The sequence below is a fragment of the Onychostoma macrolepis genome, chromosome 25, assembly GCF_012432095.1.
Source record: "Onychostoma macrolepis isolate SWU-2019 chromosome 25, ASM1243209v1, whole genome shotgun sequence".
Taxonomy (NCBI): Eukaryota; Metazoa; Chordata; class Actinopteri; order Cypriniformes; family Cyprinidae; genus Onychostoma; species Onychostoma macrolepis.
The window spans coordinates 18,803,371-18,814,851 of record NC_081179.1 but is presented as its reverse complement, the minus strand read 5'-3'; the positions used below and the strand labels follow the sequence as shown (position 1 = coordinate 18,814,851).

General features: G+C 33.7%; 1 protein-coding gene across 3 annotated transcripts; it reads left to right on the top strand.

Annotated features, from left to right (window-relative positions):
• The first annotated feature begins 846 nt into the window (after positions 1–846).
• kras (v-Ki-ras2 Kirsten rat sarcoma viral oncogene homolog) lies at positions 847–10,814 on the top strand. 3 transcript variants are annotated; one of them, XM_058766988.1, is made up of 6 exons: positions 847–1,217; positions 2,830–2,947; positions 3,815–3,993; positions 4,110–4,269; positions 6,416–6,540; positions 8,188–10,814. In XM_058766988.1, exons 2-5 carry the CDS (start codon positions 2,837–2,839, stop codon positions 6,533–6,535), a joined length of 570 nt encoding a protein of 189 aa, XP_058622971.1. In that variant the 5' UTR covers positions 847–1,217; positions 2,830–2,836; the 3' UTR covers positions 6,536–6,540; positions 8,188–10,814. The 3 variants fall into 3 exon arrangements, with proteins under 3 accessions (XP_058622971.1, XP_058622973.1, XP_058622972.1); XM_058766989.1 differs by lacking the exon at positions 847–1,217 and adding an exon at positions 1,254–1,505; XM_058766990.1 differs by lacking the exon at positions 6,416–6,540 and having other exon boundaries at positions 851–1,217.
• The last annotated feature ends 667 nt before the right edge of the window (positions 10,815–11,481 follow it).

The following is an 11,481-nucleotide window of genomic DNA, read 5'->3' as shown; positions in this document are numbered from 1 at the left end:
ACCATGGAAATACTGACCCCTTGTGTCTTTTGCGTTTTTTTGATTTTATTGCATCTTGTAAAATAAAAATCTAAATTATTATCAATCCAAAATTCAAATTATTTAACATATGTTTGTGTAACATATGTTTAAGATCAAATAATAGACTGTACTAAAGTCGTAAATCTTCCACTTTGTTTTTTCAACCCTCTTTGTGTTGCAAAATATTTTGTAATTACTTCCATTATAATAATATATATATAATAATTAAAAGTTAACTCAAAATTAAAACTTACCGCAATATTTGTGTAGAGTGAATTTCGAGCATAATTTACGCAATAATTTAGGCTTTTTCGTATTAAAATATTTCTGGAACTAAAGTAATCCGCCCATGATGATAATGTCTTCATTGTTAATGTTTTAGTGAATTTTCTTTACCTGTTCCTTTACAATCAATTTAATTATGATAAAAACTAAAGCATCTCTTCACAAAACTGTAAATACACAAATGCAAATATACCAATATTTTCGCTCTTGACATTTTTTATGAAAGAAAAAGCGCTAAATAACTTTATTATTATTATTATTTTTACCTTGTATGCTCTGTTTCACTATTATATGTCTCTGTTAACTATATTTACATTAAATGGCAAAGAAAAAAACGTATAAAGTAAAGTATCAAGCCAAACAATAAACATCTAGGTTGAGTAATTTGTATTATTCTGTCGATAACCGTAGACGATTGGCTCCTTGCACACCGTATGCAAAACCCTTAACTTTGACTGGCAGGTGAAACAGCCAATAGGATTCCACATACGCGATTACGTGCGCACGTACACGTTCCGGTTATATTTAGGGCCTATTTAAGCAGCAAGCCAGTCTATACCAATACTGCCCTTAGCGGTTGTCAAAAGCCGGTCTTTGCCCAGTATCGAATATGTCGAAGCACATTCTCGTGTGCTACTACACTGTAAACTAAAGTGCATTTATTATCCGTCGTATAACCATATTTAGCCTGGAATAACCAGTGTTGATTACCGATCAGTTATTGATCAAGCACATCTCATTGAAAGGACACCGATCGGGATTGTTTGCACCTACAGATGTTTCGTCTATTATAATGCAAGATGCATGCTGATGCTCGGAAGGGGCTGCTCGACTGCGTATTACTCGTCCTTTTAACCTCCTCCACCTACTGAAAATAATCGTAAACAGCTGAAAATCGTTGATATTTTGGGGTAAGTGATCATTTAGCAGGACGTTACAGTGCGTCCGCCCATATTTATGAAAAGCACAGCCTCCGAGCGCAGGCCATGTAGCCTAGAAAGACAAAATTCATCTCTATTCCGTATGAAATTGTCGGTTTTCGGTTAGAAGAGCCCTTTAAACGCTCTAACGGGATTGTCAACGGATATATGCGACTATATACACGCTGTTTAAAAGGATAATAACATTATGGCAAGGTCATGATAAACGCTTGAGTCATTAGAGGCTTTTCAGACGCGGAACTTACAACAAACCCAGAGGTAAAAATAATAGAAAAGCTGTTTTAACGTGTGTATTTACAGTCACTAACAGTCAAATAAAGATAAAGCTAAGAATTGGTTATATGTGAGCTTTTGTGCGTGTGTATTTAGTTCCAGTGTGTTATTATCATCGCACGCCCAAGTGAGTTCGGGCCCTGCGATGCAATGGCGCTTAACTGACTTATTAACGATTAACTTGTTTTAACTCGAGTTAAAATCTAAATCAAACTTTATTATTATATCATATGTAAATCATTTAACATCAAAAAGGTACATGTAATATTTGGTGGTCAGTAAAAACATAGCTGCAATTTCAAATGATGTCGAATAAGTCTTTTACTTAATCGATTTTAATTTATTATAAAGAAAAGGCAAAGTAAAAAGGTCTTGCAGAGGACTAGCCTATAGATATGTAACTTAAAATTGTTAAATTGTTTTATTCTGCTAGTGTATCACTTATTGAATTGATAGTTTACTGTCGATTAATCTGTTTTGTTGAGTTACGTTAACGAAAAGTGATATAGTGATTATACACAAGGTAATGTTATATAGTAGCATCATGTAAGATGATACATGAATTCATAACATGTCAAATCATGGTAGTCTATCATCTGTTATGCATGGAATCAGTTTATTTAACAGGGCTTTTTAGTTGCAGTAAAGAAAATTTGAAGAAATGGCATAACCACAAGGTAACATTAAAGATTAATACAGATATAGGCTTATAATTTAAGATGTAAACAAAATGAGATATATATATCTTTCTTATTACTGCGTAGTTTCAAGCAGTAGTATTTCATTTGTAGCATTCTTTTGTGGATCATCTGATTCAGCTCCATAATGATTATTTCTGTGAATATTTTTAAAACAGATTCTTTATTGTTATAAATAGTTTTAATTGTAAGATATGGTAAAGTTGAGAAGAATGTTTAATGTTTTATATGCGGTTATTTTAGGTCAGTCCAGTAAACCTGGCATTTTACATAAATGTCAATGTGACACAAACCTTCGCAGTCTTGCCTAATTGTAGGGTGCTGTGGTGTAATGGTTAAACATCTGGGCTGGTAGCTGAAAAGTTGTAAGTTCAAACCGTAAAAGGCTTTATTATTGACATATCACAGTTTCACCCTTGAGCAGCATAGTTAGTCTAACCCTAGGTTACTCCAGCAGACTGTACCTGTAATTAGTGAACTGTAAGTCGCTTTGGATAATAGTGTAAGTCGCTGGACAATTATTTGAAGTCCAGTAAGTACATTAAAGCTGGAGCAGAAAAAATATTTACCGCTCAGTGATTTTTACTGTTTTTTTTTTTTTTTTATTGCAGGTGAAGAATGACAGAATATAAGCTTGTGGTCGTGGGGGCTGGAGGCGTGGGCAAGAGTGCTCTCACCATCCAACTCATCCAGAACCACTTTGTGGATGAATACGACCCAACCATAGAGGTGAGGCATGTGTACCTCTGTCTCTAGCGCTTTCAGGACACTCTCTCTCTACTACTGCCACACCAAGCTGTGAAACTCGCCCATATGTAAATATGCAGAAAATCTACTGTTAAAGACTCAACCGTGCGATCCGGTTATTCTAGTTTAAAAGGTGGATTCCACTTTAAAGGCCATTGTGTTTCTTGACTTTCACTTTTCTGGCTTGGCACTCTTCTAAGTTTAGATTGCAAATTTGCATAATGCCAAATAAGATTTTGTTTGTTTGTTTGCTTTTTCTTTGGTGCTTAACCTGTGTGTGTGTGTTTTGGGGGGCTGAAAACTGGCTCAAAAGTGTAGTTGTTTGGTCTGTAGTTTTTATTGTTTGTTTTTAGATGATTTTGTAGCTTTTAGATGTTTTGTTTTCGTTTGTTTTTACATGTTTTTTGTAGTTTAGTGTTTGTTTTGTTGTTTTTATAGTTTTTTTAATGTTTGTAGAGGTTTTGAAGGTATTAACTTTTTATTTATTTTTTATTTTAGATGTTTTGTAGTTTTAATTACAGAGACAAATTGTCTTTGGAATAATGTGTGCCGTTGAATTAAGACCAAGAGCATGCATAAAAATGCTGAAAATAATCCTTCTAATTTTAATGTAATGTTGACTTGCACACCATTTTGCTAGACTTAATCTACACCTAAATGAGCATTTTAAAACTCGGATACGATTTTTGCCTAAAAGTACAATTTGTCATTTTACAAATGTCAGGTTTTTAATATCATTTTTGGGATATTTTAGGCTTAAGTATTGTGATAAATGGAAATTACAGAACCAGTACAGTTTGGGATTCATATACTGATCAATACGCTCAAAATATCTTTTCACTTGTGCAGGACTCCTACAGGAAGCAGGTGGTGATTGACGGGGAGACGTGTCTCCTGGACATCTTGGACACTGCAGGTCAGGAGGAGTACAGCGCCATGAGGGATCAGTACATGAGGACAGGAGAGGGCTTCCTCTGTGTCTTTGCCATCAATAACACCAAGTCCTTTGAGGACATTCACCACTACAGGTATACACTGCATGGTGTGCACTCACATTACCTGCAGAATCAGGTCTGTAAAGGGTTAAAACACCTCACAAAGTCAAATTAATTATAGACGTGCAATGTTCTGTGTGCTTTGACAGAGAGCAGATAAAGCGAGTAAAGGACTCCGAGGACGTCCCCATGGTCCTGGTGGGGAATAAGTGTGATCTTCCTTCCCGCAGTGTGGACACAAAGCAGGCTCAGGATTTAGCACGAAGCTACGGCATCCCGTTTATAGAGACCTCAGCAAAGACGAGACAGGTATGGAAAACATGGGCGGTAGTGTACTGAATACAAGCGTGTTTGACACATCAATCAAAATAAAAGTGAAAGTCTCTTATTTTGACTGATTTAAAGACAGCATGACATCAAAATCAACTTTAAAAAATATATATATCCTTGGTCTTATTGTGCACTGCGCATCATTATTTAAAAAATGCATTTGTTTTCCATAAACGTTTATCCACTTCTGAAACTACGTTAACACTGACACAACTAAGGCCACAATTAAAATGAGTCTATAACATTACTGTATAAATTAGGATTCAATCCAATTTTGACTCATAAAATTACCCCAATTTTTTTTCTGCCTCATAATATTATTTTGCTCAGAAATGCATCATGGAAGTTAAATGAGTTGTGAATACAATTTCATGTTGTCTTTAGTGTCATATTAATGCATTATGGGGTTAAATATGGTTTTAAAATCTGTAATAAAAGTTGACGATAACCAGATTTTATATATACAGCCATTAAGGGTCAGTTGTATGTCTGGGTCACATTTCACCCCAAAATCAAAATAAAGAAAGTAGAAATTATTTATTATTATAGAAATTTATTAATTTAGTTTATTGTAATGTTTGTTTTTTATTTTAAAACCTTTTCACTATTAGGGGTGTAACAAATTATCACTAAACGTCGCAATGCAAAAATGCAACAATATTTATCATGGATGATGACATGTATATTAAGTGTATAGTTCACTCAAAATGAAAGTTTAGACAAATTTAATTAAATATGGTAAACCCTGAAGCTCATACATTTGACCTTCCATGTTGTTTAATAAATTAAAAATAAAAATGACATTTAATAAAATACAATATTTCAAACTATTTAAATGTATGTAATCGGGGGCAGAGCACTAGAATATGTGTCTAACATAATTTTGTGTTTCCAGTTGAGCAGAATCATAAATATTTCTATTCTGGTGTCACCATCGTCTCAAGTCCACCCCTGATGTAATGCCAAAATGTAGCATTTTAATGAACAGTGCTTTTTGTTAACGGTTTATAATATGTCTTTTAGAAGTAATAATAAAAAGTAAAATTTTAACTCTATTTAGGCTTTATTTAAAGGATCGTATCATGAGATCAATATCGTCTATTGAACAGTGTAGTGTTACACCCCTTAATTGCTATTTTTATTTATCACACACAAAAAAAAAATGCGTAAATGTATGCATTTTATTAGATTTTTTTCTAGGAGGTAATTGTGACTTAGACATAGTTTTGGTGACATCCACACACCAGCTGAAGGCGGTTGAAATGTGAAGGAAAGCTGGTCATTGCGTCCTTCTGCTTTCCACTGGGTTTATGCATGAGTTCATTCTCACGGGCTTTATGAATAATCAATCAGGTCATATCACACAACACAACTGATCTGCCTCTGGGTTTGTGCCTGGTCTCTCTTGTGCGTTCATTATAATTTGTCTGTTTGATTTCATTTAATTAATCTCTTAATGGCAAAGAATGCTATTTGGATGGATTGATCAGGGGTTTAATCACTATAAATCAGTCGGGGATATTGAACTGCTCTATCTGTCACGTTGAATATCAGGGTAAACACTCTACCTCCCTCTGCAGTGCTCAAATCACAACTCCTTGTGGTGCTGGGGTGTAATAAAAGCTCCTGAATTAATTTCTTCTCTCTCTGTTTCGAGCCTCACATGCTACTCGCCGACACCATAGGGCCGTCTTCAATACCCACAATTCTGTCTGGCTGCAAGCTGAAATGGTTTTGTGTGTATTGCTCTAATAGCAGATTCACTTTTTAATTCTTATCTTTATTTTATATACATTTATGTATTTGTATGTATATCTATGTTCAGGGACGTTACTAATTGAGAAACTCTTAATGTTTTCCAAGTGTGAAGATGCTGCAAAAAAAATGACATCCCATGGAATAACCTTGCTTTTTTTTGTGGAAAGCTGATGTAAAAATTTGATTATGCCAAATTCCTTCCAAATTCTCAGAAGTAATCAAAAGAAAATGCTAATATTAATTGTGCCAGTACTATGTGGAAAGCTTGCCACTTGGTTCCCGAAATCCAATTGGGACTGTTTCCCCTTCTCAGTGATGACCGCTGTGCGTTCCTTAACACTGAAGGGAGTTGTGTTTTGCACTGCAGAGAGTGGAAGATGCCTTTTATACTCTGGTACGGGAGATCAGGCAATACCGGCTGAGAAAACTCAGTAAAGAAGAAAAGACGACTCAATGCATCAAGCTTAAAAAATGTGTTTTGATGTGAGAGGGGTAAGTTTGAAGCGCTGCCCGTCTGCAGCCCAGCTGTGGGGTACGACATCTGTACAGCACTTTACGCCTGTTCTTGGGTGGATCTCGTAATCTGTCAAAGAAATATCCAGGTCATATTTCAGACCAAAATTACATTTCGTAAAGAAGCCTATTTTTAGGACTGAGAAGAGATTTAGCATTGTGACATTTATTTTCATAATCGCACCTGCCACAGTTGTTGGTAGAATAAGAATAAAACCTTATTTTAGAATACAAACAAATTAAGTATACTACCAGTAAAAAGTTTTTGAATAGTAAGGTGGTGTTTTTTGTTTTTTTTTAAGAATTCTCTTCTGCTCACCAAGCCTGCATTTATTTGATCCAAAGTACAGCAAAAACAGTAACATTTTGAAATATTTTTTATATTTAAAATAACTGTTTTCTATTTGAATATATTTTAAAATTTCATTTATTCCTGTGATTTCAAAGCTGAATTTTTGGCATCTACTCCTGTCAACGTGATCCTTCAGAAATCATTCTAATATTCTAATTATTCAAAAATAATTTATTACTATGTTGAAAACAGCCAAGTAGATTTTTTATTTATTTTTTTTTTCAGGTTCCTTTGAATAGAAAGTTCAGAAGAATAGCATTTATCTGAAATGGAAATCTTTTGTAACATTATAAATGTCTTTATCGTCACTCTTGATCAATTTAAAGCATCCTTGCTAAATAAAAGCATTCATTTCTATAATCCCCCTTCCAAAAGAAAAAATAAATAAAAAACTGACTCCTAGGTTTTGAATGGTATGTTGTATAATGTTACAAAAGCTTTTTATTTCAGATAAATGCTGATCTTTCTATTCAGCTTTCTATCTATGAAAAGATGTACTCAACGGTTTTAAATATTAATAATGTTTCGTGAACAGCAAATCAGCATATTAGAATGATTTCTGAAGGATCATCTGACTCTGAAGTAATGATGTTAGAAATTCAGCTTTGATCACAGGAATAAATTGCATTTTAAAATATTCAAATAGAAAGCAGTTATTTTAAAGCAGTATTTTGGATCAAATAAATGAAGGCTTGGTGAGCAGAAGAGAATTCTTTAAAAATATTTTCAAAATCTTTTTACTGGTGGTATACATTTATAATTGTACATTGTATATTTATAGGTTGTATTTGTTTTACTTTATGTAAATTATGCTAATTGTAATAAAATATTTTTCCAGAACATTTTTATTTGTTGTTTTTAGTATTAGTTTTACTAAATAAAAAAAAAAAATAAATAATAATAAAAAATTAAATCACTTTTCAGACAGAAATTCTTTTATTTATTTGAGTGCTTTTTTTTTTTTTTTTTTTTTTTTTAACTGCAATTTAATTTTTGTGGGATTTTGGGACTGAATATGACCATTTCTTGTTCATTTCTTTTACTTTTTTCAGTTTATTTAAATGTTTATTATTTGGGTTTGGTGAACATGGCCTTTTTAACACTTATCTGTGGATAATTTTAATGTTAAGTGGCTAATGTTTGGAATATGGCAGTATGGCAGTGGGAATATAAAAGTTGGGCATAGATCTGTGAAAAGTCATTGTTATTTTTTGTTATAGTGTTTGATTGTTTAGATAATCACCTCTAGTTCTTGTTTTCCCTTAATTTTGAAGGGCGTGGACGACGCGTTTTATACTCTAGTCCGAGAAATCCGGAAACACAAGGAGAAGATGAGCAAGGAAGGCAAGAAGAAAAAGAAGAAATCCAAAACAAAATGTATATTAATGTGAACAAGCCTTTCCTGTCATTATAGACTCAAAAAAAAAAAAAAAAAGTTCCACAACTGCATTTTGTACATTACACTAAATTATTAGCCTCCTCAGAATACAGAATGGATCCTTATTCTACTTGCTTTCTTAAAAGAAATAAGCTTTACTTCTCATTCGGTGCCAGTTGCCCCAAAGTGTTGGTCCCCTTTATGGCTTATTTTATCGGGTGGGCTGTCAGAACTGGTGTTATTTTGCAGTTGGTTTAGAGTAGTTCAGCAGATTTATAAAGAAAGATGTGGACATGAAAAAAAAAGTTTTGGTGTGCTGTATGAGAGAGAACTAGCCATGTAGCTGTTTAGCCGTGAAATTTGCATGTGAGTCACTTGATTTTACAGGAACTGAAACATTGAGGAATTACTTTTTTAGGACCAACACTTTCAGGGGGTGTTTTGATACATTATCACTGTGTATGACCCTGCCTTTGGATGTCCCAGACTTCCAAAAACAACCTGCATGTGAACTTCCATTGTAGTCGGATTAACGTGCCCTTTCTCGAAAGCCATGGTAATGTATATATGGTGAATTCTTAACCACGTTAACCTTATTTCCCTGTTTGCATGCTGTGTTCTGTTCTTTAAACTTCCAGGGAACGGTAATGCGTTGAATACTGTATAATAGCCACTGTTGTGTAGAAAGGATTTTCTCAGTTGGTCCAAACTGGCGCTATTGTTTCAACAAGGCCATTATTGTGATTTCAGTTAAATTCATGAAGGTTTATATAGAAGTCAAAATCTGCTGAGAGGTAACATTGAAAATGATCGTCGTAATGTTTTATTAACCTTTTTAAACAACTGAGAAGATGGTGATCTGCATTTTATAAAAGGCACTTGTCAATTTCAGGGAGTGAAGTACAAATTTATACTCGCATGCGTTATATATTAGGTATGTTACGTTTCTGAAAGACAGCTTGTCGAAGCCGCTTGGCCCGCATTTTCTTTTAGGTAAGCGATAAGTAAAAACGTTTGTGTGTACATTTTGTTTTTGGGAAATGCGTGCTCTCCCTGAACCTCTGCTGGCTTCTCGTAAATGCTACCGAATATTGTGCACGTTATTTTTTTGACAGGCAAAATGTTTACATTCAGCTGTCGCGAATTCGTTGACTTTTGAAAACCAAGTAAATTTTCTTGTTTCTTTTTTTTCTGGAAAGGAGTGGTTTTGATGCACAAAGTTGTCTCTTATAACGCAAATCTTTTCTTTAAACGCATGAAAATGCAGATCCTGTTGTAAGTAATAGTGAAAAATCACTTTTTAAAACTGGCGTTTCATTATTGCGCCTTAGCAGATTTTGACTCGCAAATATAAAGCTGTTGACCAATCAGAATCAAGTATTCCAGGGAGTGTGTAATCATTTCGAATCTCTTTTCTGTAAGGATCTACACTAGCGAACACCTCACTTCTGCACTCAAAGGAGGATTTTTATGACGTATGAATATTTACCCTCTTGTGCCCAGCCAAACAGCGCCTTAGAAGTCGGAGTAATTACGTTGAATTGTTTTTGCTAAATTTTGATTGGTGAATATAACCTACTGTACCACTAGTTGAGATGCAAATATATGTTAAAAAGAAGGAAGAAAACAAATGCCTTGGTTGTTTATGCTGCCATTGACCATCAAGACGTTCTGGTTCTAGAAGCCCAATTCTAGTCGAATCGAAGCCGAACGCATAAATTCCCAAGAGTCAGTCATGAATAGTATACAATGGTAAAAATGTGGCTAGCTTAGTCCTGGAGGGCAAATTTTCAGCCATCACTCAAACCAAAGAGAGTGATATATAAAGATTTATTTTGTGTGGCAATATTTGTGATGTCATGATGATGTAATTTATAGGAGATTTCCAATATATACGAACAGAATGTTGCTTTAAAACCTTCGGTGAGCTGTTTTACCATGCGTCCTTAACCATTACTAGTTTGTTTTTCTAATAATTGTTTCTATATCACAGTTTGACTAATACAGAGAAATCTAAACAGGAAATAAATCAGGATGTCCGCTCTTATGCAAATTTAAAGTGTTTTGGGTGATTTCTGTTCCCTTTAAAATCATTTACTAGCCGTCTGTAACGCGAGTAGCAAAGTCATTAGATATTTTTGGAAATGTTCTGTCTGTTTGTGTGCCAATTGCAAATGTTGATAAAATGGTTCACGTATACATGGACCTTGTTTTAACAGCCTTTGTACGGTTGTGATAAGAAAGATGACTATTTTGTAAATTGTGCTTTTTTTTTTTTTTTTGGTTTAATGAATCGAATGACACTTAATTGTAATTAAGGGTCACGTGTTAACGTCTATGAGAAAATGCCGATCTGAGGTCGTCTTTCGCATCTGTCATGTTTTGGTGAATGTGATTTTTATTAGGATGAGGAAAGCTGTTCTCAGATCTGCACTGTTTTATAAATACAACCCAATCCTGTTTTCCCCCATTAATCTCATCAGTCTTATTTAATGTGTAATTAAAAGAAATGCATAAAACCCACAGGAGAGACTCTGTGTCTGTTTGTTGGTTAAGAATGAATGCTTTGTAAAATTACAACCAAAATTGGTATAATGTAGAAATGAATTTGACTTTAATTGCTAAACTTAATTATTTTCAGAAGTGAATCTCATGAAACCTCCGAGAACATTTTATCCTCAAAATCAAATTTTGTATGACTACTAATTATAAGCAGTTTTTTTTTTTTTAAAAGCCTCTGTTTACCAAAGCTGATTTTATTTGATCAAAATACAGTAAAAATGTGAGATATTCTTACAATATAAAATAAGTGTTTTGTACTTGAATGTTTTTAAATGTAATTTATTTCTGTGATGCAAAGCTGAGTTTTCAGCATCATTACTCCAGTCTTCAGTGTCACATGATCCTTCAGAAATCATTCTGATTTGCTGCTTTCTGATTATTATCAGTGTTGAAACCAGTTGTGCTGATTAATTATAATATTTATATATTTTTTTTTTTGTGGGAACCGCAATGCATTTGTTTTTCAGGACTCTTTAATCCAAAGTTTAGAAATGAATAGACTGTTTATTTGTCTTAAAGTGTTTTGTAGCATTATAAAAGTATTCACTGTTAGTTTTAATGAATTTAATCTAAATTTCGAATGGTATGTGTTTACATATATTGAATTTAAACTGTAATTTTCATCAGA

What these genes read in the sequence shown, in the direction of transcription:
- kras (XM_058766988.1), top strand. Translation starts at nt 2,837, where the DNA reads ATGACAGAATATAAGCTTGTGGTCGTGGGGGCTGGAGGCGTGGGCAAG. An exon ending in AATACGACCCAACCATAGAG is followed by an intron (nt 2,948 to 3,814) that starts GTGAGGCATGTG and finishes TCACTTGTGCAG; the next exon opens with GACTCCTACAGGAAGCAGGT. An exon ending in CCTCAGCAAAGACGAGACAG is followed by an intron (nt 4,270 to 6,415) that starts GTATGGAAAACA and finishes TTTGCACTGCAG; the next exon opens with AGAGTGGAAGATGCCTTTTA.